Below are 24,325 nucleotides of genomic sequence, written 5' to 3' on the forward strand. Positions count from 1 at the left end.
TTGACACGAGCATGTAGGACTACTGCAGTCGCATCCGAAAACGGCATCTCCAATAAAACGTCGATATACCGAGAATCCCATGGTCCATCCAATCCCAGTCTGCGAAAGTATATATTCTTAGCTTTGATAACGTCGCTCTCGGCTGTCATAAAAAAGCTTCAACAGTAGAAAAGCGGCAAGAGCAACTTGCTGTTGGAGACATCATCAACTTGGGTCAACGCCATCATCTTCTCAACAATTTGCACCCACAAAGCACATCTATTGCTTCCACAATCTCACATCTCGACAGCATCACAATCCAGCTTCATCTTAAGTTTAACAGCATCAACCGTGCAGTTTCATCCCATCTACATTCAACTCGCCCGTCGCATCACTTCTCCCGGATCCGGTCTAGGGTATCCAAGCCATCCAAACTTGTCAGCCCCTCGGCGGGGTTCATTCGCCCAGCTCTTTTCTATTCCATCAGTTTTAGCGACCGGCCTAAGCTACAGCAGCCACCTATTGCTATTGTTCCGTCATTGCCCACAGCATCCATTGCACTGCACTTCAGCTTTTTGGTTACACCGTCGCCTCCCGATTCCCGAACATTTGCGAGTCCTCCAGTCTTTTCCGATTAACGCGCGATAAGACGCAACGCCTTATCTGCCAAGGTACGGCCGCCTGCTTCTCTCATGCATGTGAAGCGTCGAGAGCCGCAACGTCAAAAATACCAACTAATACTCTGGCATAGAATATCAACGCCGCCGCCGCTCTTCTTCCTCGGCTGGTGACGAAACAATAAGCAGCTTCTAGTGTTTGGCGGGGGAGCTGACGGATCCATCAAACAACAAGAATCTCGACTTGACTTCGCCATGGTCGTCTCCGAGCTGACGGCGTCTGCCGTTGCCATGAAGTCCTCGCCACCATCGGACAGGGGCGACAGCAGCAGCAGCAGCATAGAAGCCCAGCTGCTGCCCCTCCAGAACCGCGCAAAGGATGGCAAGTCGCCGTTTGTCGAGGCCTATGCAGACAGTCTCGTGGCCTGGCAACTGCTGGGCAACGAGGCCGTCGAGAGGGCGAGGAGGGAGAACAAGCTCATCTTCCTGCACATTGGATACAGGGCCTGCCACTGTGAGTTCGTCTTTGTGGCCCGTTGGATTCCGCTGACTCTGTCCCAGTCTCTCGCCTCATGGCCCTCGAGTCCTTTTCGAATTCCGATTGCGCTGCCGTCCTGAACCACTCCTTTGTTCCCATCATCGTTGACCGCGAAGTACGCCCTGATATCGACACCATCTACATGAACTACGTCCAGGCCGTGAGCAACTCTGGAGGCTGGCCCCTCAACCTCTTCCTCACTCCTGAACTGGAGCCCGTCTTTGGGGGCACGTATTGGCCCGGCCCCAGCGTGGCAAGGAGGGCCGCCGAGGACCACGGCGATGAGCCCCTGGACTTTTTAGTTATTCTGAAAAAGGTGCGCAACATCTGGAAGGATCAGCAGGCCAGATGCCGTAAAGAGGCAACCGAGGTCATTGGTCAACTGCGTGAATTTGCGGCCGAGGGCACTCTTGGGAAACGAAGCATTACGGCTCCACAGCCGATAGCTCCCGCTGGATGGGGTGCTCCAGTGCCCAACCAACCCGCTGCCAAAGCGACCGACAGCACGGCCGTGTCCAGCGAGCTGGATCTCGATCAACTCGAAGAGGCCTATACGCACATTGCGGGAACCTTTGATCCAGTATACGGGGGGTTTGGGCTGGCTCCGAAGTTCCTGACGCCCCCCAAGCTGGCCTTTTTGCTGAACCTGGTCAACTTCCCCTCTCCGGTGCAGGATGTCGTTGGAGATGCCGAGTGTAAACATGCGCTGGACATGGCTCTAGATACTCTGCGCAAGATCCGTGATGGGGCGCTTCATGACCACATTGGGGCCACTGGATTTGCCCGGTGCTCCGTGACACCCGATTGGAGCATTCCCAACTTTGAAAAGATGGTCGTCGATAATGCATCACTTCTCCAGTTGTACCTGGAGGCGTGGAAAAAGAGTGGTGGGGGGGAGGACAGCGAATTTTACGATGTCGTCGTTGAGCTTGCCGACTATCTAACATCCCCGCCCATTGCGCTTCCAACCGGTGGCTTTGCCTCATCCGAGGCTGCCGACTCGTACGCGAAACGAGGAGATGGTGACAAGAGGGAGGGCGCATACTATCTGTGGACGCGGCGCGAGTTTGCTTCTGTAGTCGGTGCTGATGATAGCCATATTAGTCCCATGGTTGAGGCCTATTGGGACGTGCAGGAAGATGGAAACGTGGACGAAGATCACGACCCGAACGATGACTTTATTAACCAAAACATTTTGAGGATCAGGAAGACGCCCGATGAGCTGAGCAAGCAGTTCAATGTTCCCGTCGCCACGGTGAAGAAGAACATCCAGACCGCTAGGGAGGCTCTCAAGAAGAGGCGAGAGAGAGAGCGGCCGCACCCAGATGTGGATGATAAAATCGTTGCTGGGTGGAACGGATTAGTAGTATCGGCTTTGGCGCGGACGGCAACATCTCTCAAGGTGCTAAATCCGGAGAAGAGCATAAAGTATATGGCCGCGGCCAAGGCGTGCGTATCTTTTGTCAAGGAGAAGCTGTGGGATGAGAAGAACAAAGCCCTGTACCGGATATGGAGCGAGGGACGGGACACTGAGGGCTTTGCGGACGACTATGCGTACCTAATTCATGGTGTTTTGGACCTCTTTGATGCTACAGGGGACGAAAGCTATGTTGAATTTGCCGACAACCTGCAGAGTAAGTTGTTTCTTCTTGTTCCATTTCCACCTTTTACTAGGTACTCTATATCCTCAATTCACTAACTTCCATTCCAAAGAATCCCAAATCGCCCTCTTCTACGATACCGCTGGAGCCTTCTACTCGACCACCCTGTCCTCTCCCCACACCATCCTCCGCCTCAAAGACGGCATGGACACGTCCCTCCCTTCCACCAACGGCGTTTCAGTCTCCAACCTGTTCCGGCTCGGCGAGCTCCTGGGAGACGAGAAGTTCACCGGCCTCGCGCGAGAAACCATCAACGCCTTTGAGGCGGAGATGCTGCAGCACCCGTGGCTGTTCCCGGGCCTGCTGGGAGGCGTTGTCGTGGCGAGATTAGGGCTGGGGTTGGAGGCGAGGACCGTGGATGTGAGGTACAAGGCGACGAGGCAAAAAGCGTAAAAACCCTTCCCCCCCCCCCCCCTTTTTTTTCGTTTTGTTTAAAAAAGTGTTGTGGTTACGGAAATGGAATTCTTTTCGGATTGGGTTGGGGAGTTTTCAATTTATGGCCTTTTCCATTTTGTTTCTTCTTTTCGGTGGTTTTGAAAGGATTAGCTTGAATGGTCTTGCTTTTCTGGCTCGAAGGGACAGGAGAGAGGTTTAGGGAACCACCGTCATATATAGAGATTTATCCCTTTTCATGTCTTGTCACCAGATATTCATGAAAGTGTACGTATGTATACTTCTAGCTACATACAAAACACGTTCGATCTGACAAAGTGTGATTTCATGTCCTTTTTTTCTTTCTTTCATCCTCATCAAGGGTATCTATTCTACAAGCGGATTGGATGCCTCCTCACGCCCCCAACCAAACACCCCTGAGTGTTACCCTCCCCCCCGGATTATTCCTCCCTTTGACCAATTAATTTTTCCAAGCCCCCTTCCCCCCGGATGAAAAAAAAAAGGAACTAACATAAGCCATACTTCATTTCCTATCGTCTCCAAATGTGCGCTCATAGAAAACTAACTGCCGCCTGCTTAATCAGAATGACGATAATTCTCAGCCAGTCAGTCGAAACAACATCAACCAACAAAAAAATACCCCCCATAACAAACACCTCCATCACTCATCAGCGCCCTCCGTCAGCGGCCCCGGCCGTCCTGTTCATCAGGCCCGAGAAGAAATCATGTAGCTGTTCATTGTCAAAGTCCTTGGCCATGTTGCTGACTGCGCCTTCTGGCTCGACGGAGGGAACGTCAGCCGCGATGTGTGCATTGCGGTCCTGTGCAGGATGTTAGCTACAAGTTCTTCTCTTCGTCTTTATTCTTTCTTGTTAAAAGAGGATGAACCATACCTTAAGGCGCTGCAGCATATCGTCAGCGTCAACTTGAATGCCGCCCATATTGAACTGCACGGGACCGATATGCTCATTGACAGTCTTTTCATCATAGTCGATTCTCCTCGTCGAGCTAGAGGCGGCACTGTCCGTCGATTTCTCCGGCGCTTTTGACTTGTACGCCTCCAGAATCTTGAGCTGTCGTTCGAGAAAGTCCTGCGTGTCTTCACTTTCGACAGCCACCTCCGTGCCGTCGTTCATGGCGCTCTCCACGAGGGCGAGTCCTCCACTATTCGGATCTCTGCACCAGTCTTCGTAGAGCGCGATGGCGCTCTCGACTTGAGGTAGCTGGTTCGAGCCGTTGTCGTCGTCGTCTTCGGGGTCGGGCAGGGCTAGGGTTGGGGGAGGGGCGCCGAGGGGAATCTTGATGTCCTCGGACCAGTACTGCGACACCTTTTCCGTGTCGAACGAGCCGCCCAGAACTCTAATCTTGCCCCAAGAATCCCAGTTCGGGGGGACGACAATCTTATCTCGGTCGATGACGTTGTGTTTCAGGGGTTGGCGTTTCAAAAGAGAAGTGATGCCGAGAGTTGAGTGTATAAGAATGGGGAGTTGAGATGCGGCGCTTTGTGATGTGTATATGAGTGAAGCGCCGTCTAAGCAATGATTAGCAGCCGCAAGATCATGTTCAATAGAGAAAGGTTAATGGTCTTACGTCTCAGCAGGACTGTTCGCAAATTCTGTAGCACTCCGTCAAAGTCCGGTTCTTTCCACCCTTTGCTCTTCTCTAAAAAGTCGATCTTTTGCGACTACAAATATGTCAGGAAATCGTGAGAGCGCAAAACAGATGATGGAATCAAACTCACGTTTTGACACACAACACACAACGGCAGCCCAAGAGGCTCAGTCCATTCGCCCGGCCCAAGCGGTAATGAACCATTGCTATCGCCATTGGCGACGGTGGCGGATGGAGTGCCGTCCAGGTTGACCGACGAGCCTCCCCTTCCCCTCTCTTTCCAATTGTTCATGACCTCCTCCATCTCTGTTTGCACATCTCTGCTTATGTGCTCTAGGACTTCCTGGAACACCTGCAGCCATGTCCAGATCTGACGCAGCCACAAATGCGGGTGCGACCAGTCCAACAGTATTACCAGTGCAGTGTTTGGTATCGTCTCGGGCGTAAGCAAGGGAGCGATGAGCGACGAAAACTCGCCCGAGGGCTGGGAAAGGAGATAGAGGGAAACTCGAGCAAGTGTGTCTATTTGTACCAATCAGTCACCAATGCCAATACCGCAGCTCCAACGCTTCGAGGGGTTGCTAACCATCTTGATCCGCGTCGAGAACATCATAATAAGTATAGCCCAGGGCGTAGTTGTTCGCAATCGGGGGAATCTTTTGCCGGTCAAAGTTGCGCCTCGGTTCGGATCCTGACAGCGAGTCCAGAAACTCCCGTTGCGATTCCGGAGTGCCTCCTGAAGGGGAAACGGTCAGTGAATCCCGCCGACAAGGTGGAAATGTTCCAGCCACGAGGATGCCTCCATACCCAAGACCAAAAGGTTCTTTTCCGGTAATCTCTTGCCGCTGGCCACTGACTCTAGCATTGAAGTCCACAAGTTCCTCTTGGGCTCGCCATTCTGACTGTCGCCGTCCCTTGATGTCATGGTATACTGTGATATCCTGTTTGCCATGGTCGCCGTCTCCGCACCTCCGAGGTGGCAGCGTCGCTAAAAACCAGATATGCCCTTGCAAATAAGGCTGTAATCGTCCGAAACGCACGCGTTGATGAGGTGAGGTCGCCGGGTTCTTATAGGGGGGAAACGCTGCGCGCTTCGAGTCGTAGCTGTATCAAGGTGGGATGTTGCAAGGTCCTAGGGATGGCGGAGCATCTTGGTCAAAGATGCCAACAACGATGCGACGTGGCGGGAAGAGGCGCTGCGCCTGCGGGGGAATCGCCGCGGGTGTCGTCAAGCTCTGGTCTGAGGATTAGGATTGGGAAGCCATAGGCCTTGGAGGCGAGATAGCTACAGCAGAAGCATTTCCTTCATCAACCCGATTGGAACAAGGGTCACTGCATTGGGGTCGGGCTGGGTAATCGTCGGCTGGGAGAGACGAACCAGAACCAGGCAGCGCAGCGCTACGGTCCAGTGCTGTGGGAGCTCGTTTAGTGGGTAACTGGTCACTACAACTGCACCGGAGCTCAGTGCGCATACAGCCTTGTACGAATAATTGAAGCAGCTGCTCAGCCTTGCATCATCTTTCAAGGTTCGCATCTCGACAAGACAGCACAGACTCGGCTCCTCAGCAAGATCCGCCATCCGAACAGAGCAACATGAACCAGATCCGCGCCATCCAAGCGCTAAATAAAAAAGAAATCGAAAACGGAATGTAAGTCATACTGCATTGATGCTTTAACAATCTTTGAGCCGGCGGGCTGACCTGCCGCAAGTTCACCAGACGCGTCCTGGCATGTCGACTACCGTGACACCGCTTTCGTCTACTTTGGTGGCCTCCCATACGAACTCTCAGAAGGAGACATCATCACAATCTTCTCCCAATTCGGCGAGCCAGTCTTTCTAAAACTCGTGCGCGACAAGGAGACGGGCAAATCAAAGGGCTTCGGCTGGCTGAAATACGAAGACCAAAGGAGCACCGACCTCGCAGTGGACAACCTAGGCGGCACCGAGGTGGGCGGAAGATTACTACGGGTCGACCACGCCCGATACCAAGCACGAGACGACGAAGACCAAGATGAATTCAAAATCGGCTGGGAGGACATCCAGCGTAGGGAAGGCAAGGCCGTGTCCGACGACGAGAGCATCCCGGAAGAGATCCAGAGACCGATGCTGCCCGAGGAGAGAGAGCTGGCTCTTCTAATGAGGGACCATGACGACGATGATCCCATGAAGGGATTTTTGATTGACGAGAAGAAGAAAGAGGTGGAGGAGGCTCGGCGAAGAGCTGACAGGAAAGAGAAGTCGGACAGTCATAGGCATCACAGACATCACAAGTCAAGACGAGATAAGGAAGATGATGGTCGGCGCGAAAGATCGCGGCGGGATGAAGCCTCGGGAGAGAAAGAAAAGCGACCGTCAGATGGCGAGTCAAGGCGATACCGACATCGAGACGATTCCAGAGAGCGTCACAGGAGGCACAGAGACTCGCCCCGAGGGGGCTCACGGGAACGGGAACGGGAAAGACGGCGGGAGAAGAAACCTGAACACGACGACAGGAGGTCCCATAGAAGGGACGATGACCGCGAGAGACACAGGAGGCGGAGAGAACAAGACGACGACGACGATAGTAGGAGAAGGCCGCAGCGCAAGAGTAGAAGCCGATCTCCTCGGCGTCGTCAGAATTAGTACTAGGTCCGACAAGCTATGAATACCCAAATAGAATTATTCCCACGTCTTCGTTTAAACAGCATTAACCACCCAAGAAACGCCCAAAAAGCCCTCGCTGCATCTGAAATGAATCATCTTCCCTGTATAGTCCCTTTGTTATCCCTCATGACGAGTTTCCCAGATATCGCTTCCAGCCCTCACGAACGCAGTGACGCTTTCCGTCCTCACCATCAACTAGTGTAAACTTCTCCCACCTTGCGTCCTGGCCTGCGCCAATAACGGCAAGGCTGTCCTCGCTGATCCATCCAATAACGCCTTTGGGTGGTCTTGTTGTACCAAGGACGGTGCCCTCAGAGAACGAGATGCCGCCAATCATGGACTCGTTTCCAGCCTCAAAGGGTGCAGAAGCAAAGGAATAGACATCGGAAAAGACTCGTGGCATAAGGGGGATTTTGCTGAGGATGCCCCATTTGCCAGCATCTGCCTCTTGAGCAGCATTACCAGGCTGTGGACTACGATGAGCATTCGGCCGCTTAGGGTTAGGCACGTCGAAGATGTGCAGCGTAGACTTGTCAGAGGTACAGGCCAGCAGTGATCCAGATGGCGAGAAGGCGAGGGAATAGATGGTGGCCGGATCAATGCCTCTGCGGAGCTCTGCTAATCTGGCACAGCTGCTAGTAGCATAAACGCGAATAAGTGTTCCCGTTTCGCTAGCACTTGCCAGAAGTTCGCCATCGGTGCTTAACTGGATGGCCTTGAGGGCGGACGAGTGAGCCGGGATGATACTGACATTACCAGTGGCAATCTCGACGATCTGGATCTGTCCCGTTGTGCGGCCCGGGAACGCAAGCTTCTTGTCTGAGAGACAGCATAGGCCGAGCAAATTGTCGGCCGTCTCGTACACATGAAGCAGCTCGGGAGGCTTGGAGAACGAGTAGACGCGGACGCTGTTCTGGAGCACCACGACGATTCGATCTCTACTTAGCTGCATGCCGCGAATGGGAGTGAGGGCTGAGATTTCCAAAGCAACTTTGCCCTTCATGTCGTCCCATATGATAGCCTAGATGTATACGAATCAATGATTTGTCCATCATCGGTCCAGGGTAAATAAATGATGGTACCTTGTTGATGGCGAACTTGGGTGATTTTCCGCCGCCAGCTAGGGCGAGGTAATTTGTTGTGCCCATCATTCGAACAAGGCCGATGCCACCGTTAAAGTCTTATCAGCTGTCAGCTACCATGTCCGTTGCTGGCATATCTCGACTTGAGAAATGAAGAACCAACCTCTTGATGCCTTGAGCAGACATGACTTAGTATGAAAGACTATCATGAGCACCCTCGTTATTAGCCAGCCGTCAAGAGCTTGGTCGAGCAATCTCTCGCGGGATACCTACCACATATCCCTGATTCCAAGCCCACGGAAAAGCAGCTCGAGTCTTTGTTGAACGCCACGGACAGGACCGCCGTGGGAGACGACGACTCTATAGGTGGCCGTACATTCATGGCGGCGAGGCGGCTTCACACCGAGCCTAGTAGGAAAGCAGAGATGGAACCAACAAGACGAAACGAGGCACCTGGATGAGTTCCAGTATCACCAAGACTGAAAGGAAAGAAGCGGCGTCCAGTGTCTGGCCTGGGAATAAAAGGCGTTTGCGATGAGAGCCGCGAACTATCGATGTCTAGAAGTTGATGGCGATGCTCGGTAATCTGTGGGCTGCGACTGGGTCCCGCCAGCTATCCCGTTTTGGCGCAGTGATCATGGGGTTTCTGGACCAGCAAAACAAAAGAGAGCAAGGGGGTGAATTAATATGTAACAAGAAGGACGCGGTGTCTTGAGCCCTGAGCCGTTGAGCTGCATTTAACAGCACGCCGATAGTTGATGATTTGATCCAAAAAGGCTGCAATGTGTCAAATACCGTGTTTGGGCACTGCCAACTGTGGTGGACAGGGAGTGGAATGGATGATACAGGGTGTGGTTGCTTTAAACCGGCGCTTTAATGCGGAGGCGACCCAGCATCTGGCGTCTCAAGCTTGCCGTGGGGCCGCTGCCTTGTAGCGGGACAGCGCTATAACTGAGTTGCCGTTGCCCCTATCAACGTTGCTGGGAGAATCAGAGGCGAGGGCAACTGAAGCCGAGATGCGATGCACTCTGCTGCACCTTGCAGTCATTGGAGTCTCTACTAATACTCTACTCTACATCTCATGTACCTTGATATCCTGCCGTCTGGCATCTGCCGTCAGCATGCGCGAGCATGGTGAATATGCATTTAGATAGCAGGATGTCATGATTCAGGTACATAATGGGGGAGTTTGCCATGTACATGCACCCAAGTTGGCAATGCAGCATCCCGTGTTGTACAATGGTAGATAGTGAATAATGATAAGGCAGTAAGACTACTACCTAGTAGGTAAGAGAAGACGGTGATGGGAGCGAGTGTTTGAAGAACTACTATAGAGTCAACATTGAGTACCGTCTACACTCCCTCACTGTAGTGTGATGGAGCACTATTGGCCATCGACATCACCTCTATCTGGCATCTTCCTGGAATCATGGTTGGGTACCGTGCTGTAGGTAACTGTAATACGAGGCTCAAGAAAAGTACACGTCGTCAGAACAAAGTGCAGCACGTCAGATTGGACAATGGCAGAGGACGTTTTTGCACCACTGGACAGGGGATCTGGGGTATCATCATGTAGGACTTGTAACAAGGCAGAATCTTGGGTTCACGTTTATACTCGTATGCCTACATTGGCAGAAAACAAACGTCAAAGTGAGGGGTAGCTTCTTCTCTTATTACGGATTAAATTTGAATATCATTTCCCCCAGAAGTCAGCCTCGTTCACATTCTCGGCCACATTCGAGGGCTTCAAAGCTACCTGTATGGAGCGTCCATCACGTTTTCACGAGGTGCCACCAACGCTCGTATTGCTGCGCTGCTCTGCTCTGCTTCACTGGCTGGACTGGAGGGTCAAACGAAAATAACCTTGGGTACATGCGGCACCATGCTTGTGTTTGCCGACGAATTTCCGGTGGAAATCCATCTCCAGTCGCAGTACCTCTGCCATTGAGATGCGCGCACGGACACTGCAGCAAACAATTGATCCGTTGCAGGTACCAGGCGTTTTGGGATTGCATGATTTAGCTTAGCTCCGTCGAGTAGCACCAGGTTCACTTAGGGGGAGCTACAGCCGGGGCAGGGGCGGTCTGGCTCTTCTAGGCCTAGGCTGGCGCTGGTGGCCCCTGAAAGAAGCAAATTGCCAGTACGACGCCTACCTACTCCGTACTTCATCTTCTCCTTTAGCACCCGAACTTCTCCTGGCCTCTTATCACCGCGACCAATTTGATTTCTTCTCTCCTCCATCAAGAGCTTCGTCTTGGCCGAACTCTGTCTCCTCGTCTCCTCGCTCTCGCTCTCGCTCACGCACCCTCGAACCGCCGTCTTTAGGGCTAATCCTCATACCAGTCGCCTTCCATGATGTCCTCCGTACGTGCCCCCTCCGTATCCGTTTCCCGCACTTCTCTGGGACGTGTCAATTCGACGACGATGATGCACGACTCCCTAAAAAACATGCCATTTCCCTCTTGATTTTCTGGCCCCTAAGCCTAGCCACGCCCTGTCATGTTTGAAACGCGAGACAAAAAAAACTAACTGTTCTGGACTGTGCAGAAGGTTATCCGCCGAAAGAAGAATGTCAAGAAAGGCATTCAGTTCTGCCTGATGGTGTGTGGTGCTTCGGGAACTGGTATGCCGCTGCCCTCTCCAACTGCGCTGCAATTCCAAACCAAATAAAAACTTGATACTCACAATTGTCGCTGCAGGCCGGACCACCTTTGTCAACACCCTCTGCGGCAAGTCTGTCCTCGAGCACAAGGAAGCCGACGATGCTACCAACGCGCACATTGAGGAGGGCGTCAAGATCAAGCCCCTTACCGTTGGTACGTGATGGCGAGCCGCAAACGCCCCAATCCGTCTTTTGACATCCACTCACCACCTGATTAGAGCTTGAACTCGACGAGGAAGGCACCCGAATCTCGCTGACCATTGTCGACACCCCCGGATTTGGCGACCAGATTGACAACGAGGCCAGGTTAGCCCCGCATTGACTGCTCCTTCGTCTGTGCCCTGTCGCATGCTAAACTGCCGCGTATAGCTTCTCAGAAATCGTCGGCTACCTCGAGAGACAATATGACGATATCCTGGCCGAAGAGTCTCGTATCAAGCGTAACCCTCGCTTCAGGGACAACCGTGTCCACGCCATGCTTTACTTCATCACCCCTACCGGTCACGGGTAAGCCTTCTTCTCCTGCCCATGGAGCTACTCCTTTGGTACTGACGCGTCTCCACAAGCCTCCGAGAGCTCGATATCGAACTGATGAAGCGCCTTGCACCCCGTGTCAACGTCATCCCCGTTATTGGCCGAGCCGACACCCTGACCCCCCAGGAGCTTGCCGAGTCAAAGAAGCTGGTCATGGAGGACATTGAGCACTATAGAATCCCCGTTTATAACTTCCCCTACGACATTGAGGAAGACGACGAGGACACCGTCGAAGAAAACGCAGAACTCAGAGGACTCATGCCCTTTGCCATTGTTGGCTCGGAGGATGTGGTTGAGATTAGTGGCCGCAAGGTCCGCGCTCGCCAGTACCCGTGGGGTGTTGTCGAGGTCGAGAACCCTCGCCACTCAGACTTCTTGGCTATCCGATCAGCCCTCCTCCACAGCCACCTGGCTGACCTGAAAGAAATCACCCACGATTTCTTGTATGAGAACTACCGTACCGAGAAGCTGTCTAAGAGTGTGGATGGTGGTGCCTCTGGGTAAGTATACTACTTGATCCTGCTTTGTTATGACAGTCAACTAATTTGTGTGTAAAGTCTCGATGCCTCCATGAACCCCGAGGACCTGGCTTCTCAGTCTGTCCGCCTCAAGGAGGAACAGCTCCGACGAGAGGAGGAGAAGCTCCGCGAGATCGAGCTCAAGGTCCAGCGCGAGATCAACGAGAAGCGACAGGAGCTGCTGGCGCGCGAGTCTCAGCTCCGCGAGATAGAGGCTCGCATGCAGCGCGAGACGACCCAGGCATCCCCCGCCCTGGACACCAGCAACAACGGCGGCGAGGAGTAAATCATCTCAAATCACTACTAGGGCTTTCTTCGGCATTATAAAAGTAAATTGCGACGTTGGTCTATTTATCGCTGCCGGCGTTGGGTTTTACCTCTCCTACACTGAAGATCAGAACAATTCCCCCGGCCGTTACAGAATCGAGTTTGATTTTCTCCCTGTTTTTTCTTTACTTATTTTATTGCAACCTACGACAACTCGCGGAAGTGACGCAGGGGTTGTTGGTGCGGAGATGGAACGGTGGAGGCTGGCGAAGGGGAGGGAGTCCTCATGGTGGAATACATGGAGAGGGTGGGAATGCCGTTGGACCAAAACGACGTATACCCCGACGAAGAGAGAAAGCCTCGGATCGGCAAAGGTGGGAAAGCAATGCGGCTACTCAGCATAATAATATCTTGTTTTTTAGCCGCAAGAGTAGCCATCTGTTGTCAAATGGTCTCCCTGTTTTTTTAAACTGTCCTTATTATTTTTTCTAGCTACTGTAGTGGACTTCTAATGCAGATATCAAATACATTCACAACCTTGACGGACTTTGACACGAGAGAGGATATGAGGCGGATTGGCCATCTCTTTTTATGACAAGCTAATTTTATTTTCTTCCTTTGTTTTGGTACGTTGGCGTTTCAACACAAAGGAGACGAGCATTGAGAAATAAGGAATCCATGCAAGTGATACAATGGGGGAAAAAATAGCAAGAAAAAGCAACAAGGAAAAACCAAAGCAAACTGCCCTATCCGCGTCCCACCCGCTTTATCCCATTATCCTACAAAAGTGCGAAAGAAGAAGAAGAAGGAAAATAAAAATAAAAGGGCAGAGCCCATGATGACAATCTTGAAGCCCCTGTACGAAGAACAAGTAGTGCCACGGCGGTTGGCTGTATCAACCGGTGCGACTCATTCTCGTTGGCCATTTAGTTGTTAGACTGGCTGTTGAGGATGCGCAGGATGGCGAGGAAAAGGTTGATGATGTCGAGGTAGAGGCTGATTGCGGCGGCAATCTCCTCCTCAACATGGTGGTGGCGCATGATCATCTGGGTGTCGACGAGGATGTAGCCGCTGAAGATGAGGGCGGCGAGGCCTCCGTAGATGAGCTCGCCGGTAGAGCTATACGGAAGGAACATGGCCATGAATCCGAAGAGGACGAGGCCCCACAGAGCGCCGAAGAGGTAGGGCATCCATGAGGTGAAGTCGTACTTGGACTGGCAGGCGAAGACTGTGAGGAAGACGAAGATGCCCGCGGTGAGGATGGTGGCGTTGAGGACGATGGAGGTCTGGTAGAAAGAGACGATGACGGAGATGGAGTAGGCTTCGGTGAGGGTGAAGAGGGAGAGGAAGAGAAGGTTGGTCGGGTATGATTTGCGCTTCCAGTAGGTGAGACCCATGAAGATCATGGCGCCGAAGAGCTGGAGAGATGCTGTTAGCTAGCAAGTTCTCGCGGACAAAGATGGGTGGTGACATACAGATGCCCAGACAAGACCGGGATGGCTCTGGATCCACGCCTTGTATCCATTGCTGAAGAAGCTGATGGAGCTCAAGGCCGCGGTGGCGATGAGCTGAACGGTGAGGATGCTGTAGACCTTGCGGACGAACTGGTTGCGAATATCGACCGTGGCTTCGGCGACGGAGCCTCCAAACTGTTGTAAAGTGACGTCAGCAGGGGGGCCATTTAACGAAGGTACAGACGCCAGATTTTGAGTATCAAAAGGAGCGCACGAGGAGGCTCCATCCAGAGCTTACCTTGAAGTCGTCGGGAATGTTGTCGTCGCTGCTGCGCGGCTCTGCGAACAAGCCGGGATCGTTGCGCGACGACGACGCCGCCGCCGAGGTGCCATAGGCGGGCGGAGCTTGCGTGTAGTCGTCGTCGGGTTCCTGCTGGGGAGCCGGCTGGTATTTTGCGGTGGACGCCATGATTGGTTTTCCTTTTCGCGCAGTCTCTCTCTTATTTCTTCTCTGTCGCGATGGGAAGTGAGACGGGGTTGTTGTGGTGGTTGGATTTGCGGATGGGCTTGAGGTGGAAGGGAAGCGTAAAGATCAAAGGGACAAAGGCGATCGCTGTGGCGGAAAGGATGATGTAGACGATAAATTACTGGGTCAGGAGGGGGCGGCGTGGCTGGTGAGCGGGGCCAGCTCGAGTGGTGCCTATTACGGTGAATTGCGAGAGTGGCTGTGCACAGGGTCCCGAACGAGAGCTCCGGCTTGGTTATGGCAGCTTAAAGAGTACTAGGAAGAGCTCTAGAAGCTGTGGTTTCTCCAAAAGCCACTTATTGCCACCGTTCAAAATAGTACAATTACAGGCACAAGCAGCAACACAGAGCAATAACAGATGAGCCCTGTTTGGCGCGAGCATGCAAGACGGGACTACAGGATGGAGCATTTTACGGAGCAGCACCGGTCCGGCAGCGCTAAACTTGCAGCAAGGGAGCTGGAGCTTTTAGATGATTTTGTATCCATATCCATCTGGGTTGTGCAAATATTGAATGTGCTTGTTCCCCGCCTCTTGGCTTAGTACCTTGACTAGCATTTGTATCAGGCACGAGAATAAGTGAGGCACCGAGCAAGAGACTGTCAGTAATATCTGATCTCTTTGAGAGTTAGGCTCCGCGGTGTTCTTGCTACAGTGGCCAGGGCGTATTGGAAGAGGTTACAGCTCGAATTTCCTCCCCCACAACTGGGAAAGAGTCTCGTTCTTTTCAACAGGCACAAGAGGCCATTTCTGTCTTGACGGTTCAGAGACAGCCAGGCCTAGAACCGGCAAGCGACGGGACGGCTGTAGAGGGTGTTGTGACAAGCGCCCCCGTGATTGGCCTTGGCTGGGATCCCTGTCTGCCTGCGGCTGGGGTTGACTGAGAAAAATCGATCAGCTGGTGAGCGTAAAATGTCTCTTTGACGAGCAACTGCTGTTACTGTCGACATGCATGTTGGGGGGGTTTTTTTTCTTTTGCTATGTTGCGTCTTATTACGTCTGCTGTTCCTTGCTACTGGCGGCCTGCATATAGCTGACTTTACCTAGGCAAGATCAACTCTCGTCATCTCTCTTGATGAGAATTATACAACATGGCAAAACAAGCTTGGTTGCTGCCTCTGTCGAGGGTCCACCAATTGCTCATGACGCCACGCCTTGAATCTCCCGCCCCCACTCGATCTGAGATTAGATTCTTCGTCCAACACTATCGACTGAGATGCCAATTGTGTTTGTTTGCTTGCATCTTTGGGTGCACTATTGGTTAGAAAGACTTGTATGAGACCATTGCTATGAATACGATCACAAGACCTTTGCGGAATTGTTATAGGCTGCAGAGTCTTGAATCGGTTACTGTATTGAGGGGAAGTGAAGAGGATCGCGAGGATGGCACTCTACTTGCAAATGGCCAGAGGACAGTTACTGTTCTTGGCCCAATATTTCTTGAACGAGTATACTCGTTACAACTACAAGAGAAGAGAAAAATTGCTGCATACCTGTACATGTCCATGCCCAGCTTCAGCTTCAGCAGCGCCATGACAGCTGACGTTATCCTCACTTTGGAGAGTACGACACCTCCATTCACTGCTCAGCTTGCCTGGACAGGTAGGTGGCCGCTAAATCCATCCCCGACTCGAAACCTGCGCTGCTCTTTTGGCATGCTCTGGCTCTGGGTAGGATGGGATGGGCCAAGAAACAAGCAAGGGTTGGCCTTTAGTCCAGATCCTACAGCCTATTGCTCGGCCCACGTGTGTTGCTGTCCATCGTGGCGCACACCATGTTGCTGTTCGGACGGAAAAAGCTGCAGTAACACCTCGGTGTCTTTTGTTAAACGAATGGGTGGCAATGATAGTTCAAGTTGAGCACAAGTCCAAGCAGGTCGCACAGGCGGGGAGCTGCGGAGCCACTGCTCCCTGCATCTACATGTACATGTGCATGTAGTTTAGCAAAGTTGAGGAGATTGGGACTCAATGCTTCCCCCAAGATTCATTCCGTCACGAACTACCTAATCAATTTGTTGAGGCCAGGGGCCCAAGCGAGCGCCTCAGCACATCAAATCCTTAGCAGTGGCTGCTAGGCCGCTAGCGGGGACTGTAGTAGCGCAAGTGCGCCGCAGTGGGTTCAATTGGTGCTAGCACGGTTAGTTGAGCCCAATGCGGGCGAATGCACACTGTATTGTAGCAATCCACGGCTCGTACATGTGCGTGCCTCTTCCTTCTCACCGCTTGCAAGTCGTCATGGATGAATTGATTCAAGATGATCCATACAATGTACAAAAGAACAAGGACAAGTGCCTATTCTTAAACCCCCTCTCCAGTGCTGTGTCATTGGATATTATGGGAGTTCTCCAGCTATCAATCAATAGTGAGTGAGTGGGACGAGCAGAGCGTTGAAACGTCACTCGAGCCGGGGCTTGAGACAAAAAGTTGAAAAGCTCGGGCCAGGGCTCAGAGCAATTGATCCCAGCCATCTCTGTTTGATGTGCGCGGGGGGAGGCAGCCGAGTTTCCTACCTCCTAGGTACAGTTGACTGCTCACCTTTTGCAAGACGCAGGCTGTACGAGTACCTACATGTACTCAGACAGACACCTGACAAGCCGCTGCTGCCGCTTGGCTGTTTTGTCGGTCAGTCAGTCTGTCTATCTAAAGGCACTCGCCCGTCCATGCTCGCCTTGTGTGAGTGAGTGAGGTGGGAATCCCACAGAGCAGTTGAGTACATGTAGCACTCAATATGTAATACCAAGCATACATGGTACCGACCAAGCACACACAGCTTGCAACTGAGTAATGCCAGCTATTAATAGGTAAACATCCATTGGATCAATCAAAGACACACACACAACAGCTTCTCTCCCGGCCGTGTGCCCGCGGCGACCGGCTGCGCTGCACTGCACTGTACAGTGCCGTACCTGTGCCCCCCCGTACGAGGCTTAGCACCCAATGCAACTGAGTCGCATGCTGAAGCAGTGCGTCCATCTTGCTGCTGATCCCTCGCTTGCTCTTCCAGGTTTTTTCTTTTTCATTTTCTTCTCATGTCCAGTCCATTTTCCCCTTGTCCTTGTCCCGCCCCGTCCCCACGCAGTTTGCGTGTACCAGCCTCGATACGCCCTTTAAACGCTCCCAATCCCTCTTCCCCTCCAACCTCCAAAGTGGAACAGCTCTCCATCTGCAAGCAATTGACCCGGAAGCTTGGCAGAGCGCTTTTTCATCTCCTCCTCGGCAGCTCTTCTTCCTCGGGGAGCTAGTCTGCTGTAATCTGCAGCTTGGGGGGCGCCACTCCGCACGCCGTGGGCAAGAGGGAAAAAAAGACGGGAACCTGGAAAAAAAAAAAGAGGTCGAAAGCAAGTGGTCCAATCATCGGCGATAGTGAGACATCCCACCACCCACTCATACTATTCTATTATTGCTTGTTCTTGTCTCGTTCTTGTCTTTGTGCTAACCACCTCCGCAAAGTCTCATCCCTTTTTTTACCAAAAAAACCGAGTCGAAGTGCCTCGTTTCGTTCACGACCGCTGCTTTGCTCAAACAGCTCTCGACAACCATGGGCGACTCGCACGGCTTCGTGGCGGACGAAAAGACTGTCGCCGGCTCCTCCAAGAGCTCTCGACCGGCCACCAGCGGGCCACGGTACATGCAAACCTCTGGCAGCAACGTCGTGCTGGTCCGTCGCCTGAAGCGCAAGGACGAAGGGCTCTGGAAGCCCCTCGCTCGCTGGTTCGTCGAGAACCAGGTTGGTACGTTGTTTTTGCTGCTTTCCATTTGAAGTTGTTACGTCCCCTCGTCGGTAGAAACATGGCATCTGTCGCAACATTGGCATAAATGCGATAGTTATGCTTCTTCTTTTTAAGCAGCCACAGCGTGAAACCTTGCTAATCTTTGCCGCGACTACCTAGGCTTGTCACTCAACCTGCTCGCTCTTCTCTTCCTGGCCCATGCCTGCATTCCCAAGGCCAGAGTACACACGACCAAGTTCTTCCATCTCTCGTACTACAACGCAAGGACGGGCAAATATGCTGCCGGATTTGACGATGTCTGTTTGATTGCCTTCTTCATTGTCCTCTTCACAGGCCTCCGAGCCGGCACCATGGACTACATCCTGGCGCCGTTTGGCCGACTCTTCGAAATCAACAAGAAGAAGGACTTGACCCGATTCACGGAGCAGGCCTGGCTGCTGGTCTACTATCTCGTCTTTTGGCCGACGGGCGTGGTATGTGCTTCTGAAACACATTCATGTCCCAAGCAGAGGACGCAAATTCACTGACTGGCCGTTACTTAGTATCTGTACTACAACTCTCCCGCCTGGCTCAACATGAGGGAGCTGTGGACCGACTGGCCGAACCGGGAGATGGGTGGCCTCATGAAGTGGTACATGATTGCTCAATGGGCGTTTTGGCTGCAACAGATTATTGTCATCAACATTGAGGATCGACGAAAGGACCACTGGCAAATGTTTAGCCACCACATCATCACCACGGCGCTGATTTCGTCGTGCTACTGCTACCACCACACCCGCGTTGGAATGTTCATCTTGGTCATCATGGACGTGGTGGATCTGTTCCTCCCTGTAAGGCTTTTTCTCTCTCTCGTTTTCTTCTGACCGCCCTCGGTTGTAGGCTTTCGGGATTCTTGATGTGATGGCTGACCCCAACAAATGATCTAGGTGGCCAAGTGTCTCAAGTACTGCGGCTACACCACGCTGTGCGACTACGTCTTTGCCCTCTTCATGGTGTCATGGTTTGTGGCACGCCACGTCTTCTACATCATGGTCTGCTGGTCCATTTACGCGCACACCCTAGAAATCATGCCCAACGGATGCTTCGTTGGACCAAACGACTCCCTGGTTGGACCATTGGAAGCCCCCGCCGGCTTCACGTATCTGATTGAGCCCTTCTTCAACTCGACAGGGCGTGTGTGCTACAACAAGACGGTCAAGTGGGCTTTCCTCACGCCCCTCCTCCTGCTGCAGGGCATTACGATTTTCTGGTTCACCATGATTGTCCGCGTTGCCCTCAAGGTGCTTAGCGGAGGTGGTGCGGAAGATACTCGGAGCGACGACGAGGCTGACGAAGAGGAGGACGAGGAGGAGCTCATCTACGAGGAGGTTCACCCATTGGAGCAGGAGGTTGGAGTGGAGGAGCTGGACCTCAAGAGCTGGGAGCGACGAAACGGGCTTAAGAAGCAGGCTTCCGCCAGCGGAGTCAGCCTACCGGGACACAGCGACCGCAAGGAGCTCCTTGGCCGTATTGGCTGCGAGAAACAAGTGGAATGAAAAAAAGACGAACAACTGGCCAGGGAAAAAGGAGGGATGATGGGCAGGACAGAGAGAGATGTTATTTTTTTTTTCCTTCTTGGGACGACGGCGTTGAGGAGTTTTTGAGGCTGCTGCCCCCCTTGACCGTCCCCCCCACCCTTTTTAGGGGAAAGGGGGGTTTGCCTCTTTTCTTTTTCTCTTCCTTTTTCTTTCTCTTTATTTTCAACCTTTGACGTGAAAACCTGTTTGGGATATGGGATGTTTTCAACGGGCAGGGCTGTGTTGACCACCGGGAGCTCAGGCAGAGCGAGACGGGACAGGCGGACAGACGGGACGATGCTAGAAGCCTTTGATACCATGTGCTACGACAAACTGACTTGACGAAGTGGAATTCTATAGACTCGATAGAGAGTTGATTTCGCGTGGGTTAGTGATTATGACGATATATTTTGCGGGATACATGTTTTTTTCTTCTATTTTTGGTGCAGTGTGATGAGTGATGATGTTGAGTTGTCACGTTGGAGTTTGTGATGAATGATGTTAGAATTGTCACGTTGGAGTTTGTGATTGCGAGGATATGGTCATATGTATGTATATTCATTCATATTCAGACCTCGAGAGGTAAAAACAATAGAAAACGGTAGTATGATAGACTACATGTAACCTGTGCTCGATGATCTTCCCACTCGCCCCCCTGAGCCTGAGCTCCCTTCCCCTTGCTAATGCAAAAAAAAAAAAACCGAAAAGCCGGAAAGAAAATATCAATAAATCAATAAATACATGAATGAACAAATGCCATATTCACATGATTAGTATGCTTCGTAAGTTGTCTTTTTTTATTATTTCTTTTTACTGTTTCCTTCTTTCGTTGATGCCTCGTCGGCCAACATCTTGTTGGCCATCTCCTGCAGCTTAAACTTCTGAATCTTGCCGCTCGCCGTCTTGGGATAATCATCCACCCAGAAGACGTGCTTGGGCACCAGGTGGCTCGACAGGTTCGTCCGCACCCACTCGCGCACGCGGTCCTTGGACAGCCGCCGCGATGCCTCGTCGCCGTCGCGCCGTGCGTCGCCCGTCTCCCAGCCGTGGCGCGGGATGACAAAGGCGGCGACGGCCTCGCCCAGGCGCTCGTCGGGGACGCCGGCGACGGAGACCTCTTGCACGCCGGGGAGCTGGAAGAGGCAGTTTTCGACCTCGAGCGGGTGGATGTTCTCGCCGCCGCGGATGATGAGGTCCTTGATGCGGCCGGTGATTTGGACGAAGCCGGCGGCGTCCATCTCGGCCTCGTCGCCCGAGTACATCCACGTGCGGCCGTCGGGTTCGGTGCGCCGGACCTGGGCGGTGCGCTCCGCGTCGCCAAAGTAGCCCTTCATGACGAGGTAGCCCGAGGCGGCCAGCTCGCCGCGCTGGCCGAGGGGAAGGACGCGGCTGCGGTCGAGGGGGTCGACAATCTTGACGGTGGTGTGCGGCATGGGCGTGCCGACGGACGAGGTGCGCTGCTCAAAGGGGTCCGAGGGCCGCGTCATGCAGCTGACGGGCGCCGTCTCCGTCATGCCGTAGCAGATGACCAGGTCCTGCAGGCCGAGGCGCCTGTAGATGGTGCGCATGAGGGACTCGGGCACGCTGCTGCCGGCGACGATGCCCTTTTGCAGGCGCTGCGGCACGGGCAGGCCGCCGGCGTCGAGGGCCTCGAAGATGGAGACGAGCATGGTGCTGACGCCGTATAAGCCGGTGGCGTCGGTGTCGGCGGCCATGCGTACCGTGGCCACGGGGTCGAAGGCCGGCGACGGGAACAGGATGGCGGCGCCGGTCGTGGCCGTGGCCATGTAGCCGAGCACGGAGCCGAAGCAGTGGAACAGCGGCGGCGGCACGACCATGCGGTCCGCCGGCGTGAGGCCCATGCGGTCCGCGATGAAGGCGCCGTTGTTGAGGATGGCCGTGTGCGAGAGCTGCGCCGCCTTCGGGGCCGACGTCGTGCCGGACGTGAACTGGATGTTGATGGTGTCTGCGGGATCCAGGGGCGCGTCCGGCTTGACGGCGCGGTCAGAGCCCTCGAGCAGAGCCTCATACGAGCTCAACGCGGCGAACCGGTCCAGCGGAAAGTCGACGTCGGCATGGCTGGCGCGGTTATCCAGCACGACGACACGCTTCAAGCTGGGGACGGCCTCGCTCTGGATCCTGCTGCGGTGCAAGTCGCCCACGACCGTCTCCAGCAGCCGCTTGTTGCTGCGTCCCCTCCCCGGACGATACGCGAGGTCCGTGACGGCGCCGATGATGAGGACCTCGGCCTTGAGGTGACTCAGCGCGGCGCTCACCTGCTGGGCGTTGAAGGTAGGGTTGAGCGGGACGAGGACGGCGCCGAGCTTGAACAGGGCGTACGTCAGCGCGGCGAACTCTGCGCTGTTGCCGAGCGAGACGGCGACGCGGTCACCCTTGCGGACGCCGATGGAGGAGAGGGACCAGGCGAGGCGGTTGGAGACGAGGTCGAGGGCGTGGTAGGTGAGGGTGGTCTCGACGGCGAGGGGGGTTGGCGAGCGGGCGATGACGGCGGGCCGGTCGCCGTGGCGGGAGACGACGGAGGCGAAGTGGTCGGGGATGGTGCCTGTGAAGAGGGCGGGCTGTTGCGTTTATCATGTTAGTCATGTCATATTCATGTTTTGCTTTGTTGTTGTTGTTGTTGGTCATGTATAAGTGGTGATGTGAGAGTGAGAGTGAGGATATAAGCGCGCGTGTAAGAGAGAGAAAGATGCAAGATTCAACGTCGTTCGTTTGATATTCCCCCCCTCAACCACCGCCCATCACGCCCATCAAAGACTCACCTCCGTCGGTCCCGTCCGTATGCTGAGCCCCTCCGTGCCCAATATCCTCTGCTGCCAGCCCCGCGGCACGAAGCCCTCGTCAACCGTCGTCCTCGCCGCCGCCGCCGCCGCCGTGCTCATGGCTCTCCGCGCGGCACCCGCCACGCGCACCGCGGCTCTCGTCCGGCCTGCGCAAGCTCGCGTGTATATGGACATTTTGTGTGTGTGTGTGTGTGTTCTCGATAAAAGTTGGTTGGATGAAGGCTGTGAGGGGGAGAAGCTTCGTGACGACACACGCTGAATTCCGCTATATGACGAAGCCGAAAAAGAAAAGAAGAAAAGAAAAACACAAAGGTATCAAAAAGAGAGAGAAAAAAAAAGGGAAGAAGAAGAAGGATTTCGATTCAAGTCGCCATTCAGAATTTGTTTCGATGTTTCACTTGTTCCCAAGGGATGATGCAATGTCTCTTGGTAAAAAATAAATTAAAAGATGAAAAAAAGAGTTTCATGAGAGACAGAATTTCCAAAGAAAATCCCCCCGAAAAATCACAAGTCACACGAAACCCAATCACCAAGAAACACACAGACACACACCACCCTCACCTTTTTATAAATATACCAAGACAAAAAAGAAAAAGGCTCCGGCCCCCATTTCCCCAGAAAAAAAAAAAGTCCAGCCCGCCGTCCCGACTTACGGAACGGCTTTCGGTCGGCCATCAATGCCCCCTGTTCCCCTTCTTCCTCTCCTCTCTCCTCGTTCCTCTTCACTTCTCCCCCACACACTAGAATACTCCGAGAAAAAGGACCCCCCCTTCGGACCGTGTAGCCTTATGTTGTTGGCGCCTGTTTCTCCTCCCTCCCCCGAAAAGCCCGCCAAGCTGAACAAGCCCGTTTTTTACTGTACAGTAGCTGTGTGTAGACACTTCGGCTGCTGCCCCCGCTCGCCACCCCCGACACCTTACCCGTAAAAAGCTGTCTCTTGTCTTGTTATGTGTTCTCTCTCCGCAAAAGGGAAAAGCAAGAGAAATTGCTTAGCCTCGTTTTTTTTTTTGGCCTTTAACTTCCCGCTTTTGGCTTGAGGGGGGGGGGGCTTTTCGCGCTGCGTGGGGACGGACCTGGACCTTTGGGGTGCGGGACAGAGGCGGTCCGGGTCGGGCTGCAGGGGCGGACGATGCTGGGAGAGGAAGCGGCTGTTAAATTGTTTGGTTGGACCGAGTGTTGGTTGGTTGGTCAGCTTCATGTGATGATGGGGATTATAGATGAGTTTGAGACGTGGCATGTATTGATCAGAGACAGCTTCGTATATTCCGCTGTAATCAGATGTTGCGTTGTAGTCTTCAGTGTTTCTTTCATTCTCTCTTGTGAGCAATTGATTGATTGATGCCCTCGCAGTGCCGGTTCTATTGCTTCAAGTCCGTCCCATCTGTTGTACCACCGCTCCGACGCCGCATGCAACCTTGCGTTATCCGGCTACATCACAGAGCATCACCAAATCAACTTCCCCCAGCGTTACGCCGGAACACCACGCAAACATGCACTGCATATCTTGTATGCACCTGTCGGCAACAAGATTCAACATGACGCGGCCCCCGAAATCATGCCATGCAGCCCCGTCTCATCTCATCTCATCTCAGCGGGCCTCCCGAAAACGCTCGTCTATCTTGTTCTGATGGATTTCCATTTTACTGACCTCGGCTCTACGCTACACACAGCCTCCCGCTGGTAGCCCCAACGGCTATATCATAGAAAAGCTCGCAACGTGAAAAAATATGGAGACGCCAACATGTGTAAAAACC

General features: G+C 53.4%; 8 protein-coding genes across 8 annotated transcripts; 4 read left to right on the forward strand and 4 right to left on the reverse strand.

Annotated features, from left to right (window-relative positions):
• Nucleotides 1-851: 851 nt before the first annotated feature.
• Nucleotides 852-3,188, forward strand: Triagg1_5084 (uncharacterized protein; the record flags this gene model as incomplete). Its single annotated transcript, XM_062899559.1, has 3 exons — nt 852-1,110; nt 1,158-2,768; nt 2,848-3,188. 3 exons carry the CDS (start codon nt 852-854, stop codon nt 3,186-3,188), a joined length of 2,211 nt encoding a protein of 736 aa, XP_062755909.1.
• Nucleotides 3,189-3,856: 668 nt separating this feature from the next.
• Nucleotides 3,857-6,333, reverse strand: Triagg1_5085 (uncharacterized protein; the record flags this gene model as incomplete). The annotated part of the gene is made up of 7 exons (XM_062899560.1): nt 3,857-4,009; nt 4,082-4,719; nt 4,779-4,872; nt 4,930-5,321; nt 5,386-5,903; nt 5,980-6,039; nt 6,089-6,333. 7 exons carry the CDS (start codon nt 6,331-6,333, stop codon nt 3,857-3,859), a joined length of 2,100 nt encoding a protein of 699 aa, XP_062755910.1.
• A 59-nt stretch (nt 6,334-6,392) lies between these two features.
• Nucleotides 6,393-7,422, forward strand: Triagg1_5086 (uncharacterized protein; the record flags this gene model as incomplete). The annotated part of the gene is made up of 2 exons (XM_062899561.1): nt 6,393-6,448; nt 6,510-7,422. The coding sequence occupies 2 exons, from the start codon at nt 6,393-6,395 to the stop codon at nt 7,420-7,422; spliced, it is 969 nt and encodes a 322-aa protein (XP_062755911.1).
• Nucleotides 7,423-7,567: 145 nt separating this feature from the next.
• Nucleotides 7,568-8,594, reverse strand: Triagg1_5087 (uncharacterized protein; the record flags this gene model as incomplete). The annotated part of the gene is made up of 2 exons (XM_062899562.1): nt 7,568-8,464; nt 8,526-8,594. 2 exons carry the CDS (start codon nt 8,592-8,594, stop codon nt 7,568-7,570), a joined length of 966 nt encoding a protein of 321 aa, XP_062755912.1.
• A 2,283-nt stretch (nt 8,595-10,877) lies between these two features.
• Nucleotides 10,878-12,525, forward strand: Triagg1_5088 (uncharacterized protein; the record flags this gene model as incomplete). The annotated part of the gene is made up of 7 exons (XM_062899563.1): nt 10,878-10,889; nt 11,073-11,148; nt 11,225-11,341; nt 11,406-11,493; nt 11,557-11,694; nt 11,754-12,221; nt 12,279-12,525. The coding sequence occupies 7 exons, from the start codon at nt 10,878-10,880 to the stop codon at nt 12,523-12,525; spliced, it is 1,146 nt and encodes a 381-aa protein (XP_062755913.1).
• Nucleotides 12,526-13,432: 907 nt separating this feature from the next.
• Triagg1_5089 (uncharacterized protein) lies at nt 13,433-14,429 on the reverse strand (the record flags this gene model as incomplete). The annotated part of the gene is made up of 3 exons (XM_062899565.1): nt 13,433-13,924; nt 13,982-14,155; nt 14,259-14,429. The coding sequence occupies 3 exons, from the start codon at nt 14,427-14,429 to the stop codon at nt 13,433-13,435; spliced, it is 837 nt and encodes a 278-aa protein (XP_062755914.1).
• Nucleotides 14,430-18,021: 3,592 nt separating this feature from the next.
• On the forward strand, nt 18,022-19,749 carry Triagg1_5090 (uncharacterized protein; the record flags this gene model as incomplete). Its single annotated transcript, XM_062899566.1, has 4 exons — nt 18,022-18,214; nt 18,374-18,687; nt 18,757-19,044; nt 19,141-19,749. The coding sequence occupies 4 exons, from the start codon at nt 18,022-18,024 to the stop codon at nt 19,747-19,749; spliced, it is 1,404 nt and encodes a 467-aa protein (XP_062755915.1).
• An 821-nt stretch (nt 19,750-20,570) lies between these two features.
• Triagg1_5091 (uncharacterized protein) lies at nt 20,571-22,745 on the reverse strand (the record flags this gene model as incomplete). The annotated part of the gene is made up of 2 exons (XM_062899567.1): nt 20,571-22,349; nt 22,551-22,745. 2 exons carry the CDS (start codon nt 22,743-22,745, stop codon nt 20,571-20,573), a joined length of 1,974 nt encoding a protein of 657 aa, XP_062755916.1.
• Nucleotides 22,746-24,325: the final 1,580 nt, after the last annotated feature.

Source organism: Trichoderma aggressivum (genome assembly GCF_033847375.1).
Source record: "Trichoderma aggressivum f. europaeum strain CBS 100526 chromosome Unknown scaffold_017, whole genome shotgun sequence".
Lineage (NCBI taxonomy): Eukaryota > Fungi > Ascomycota > Sordariomycetes > Hypocreales > Hypocreaceae > Trichoderma > Trichoderma aggressivum.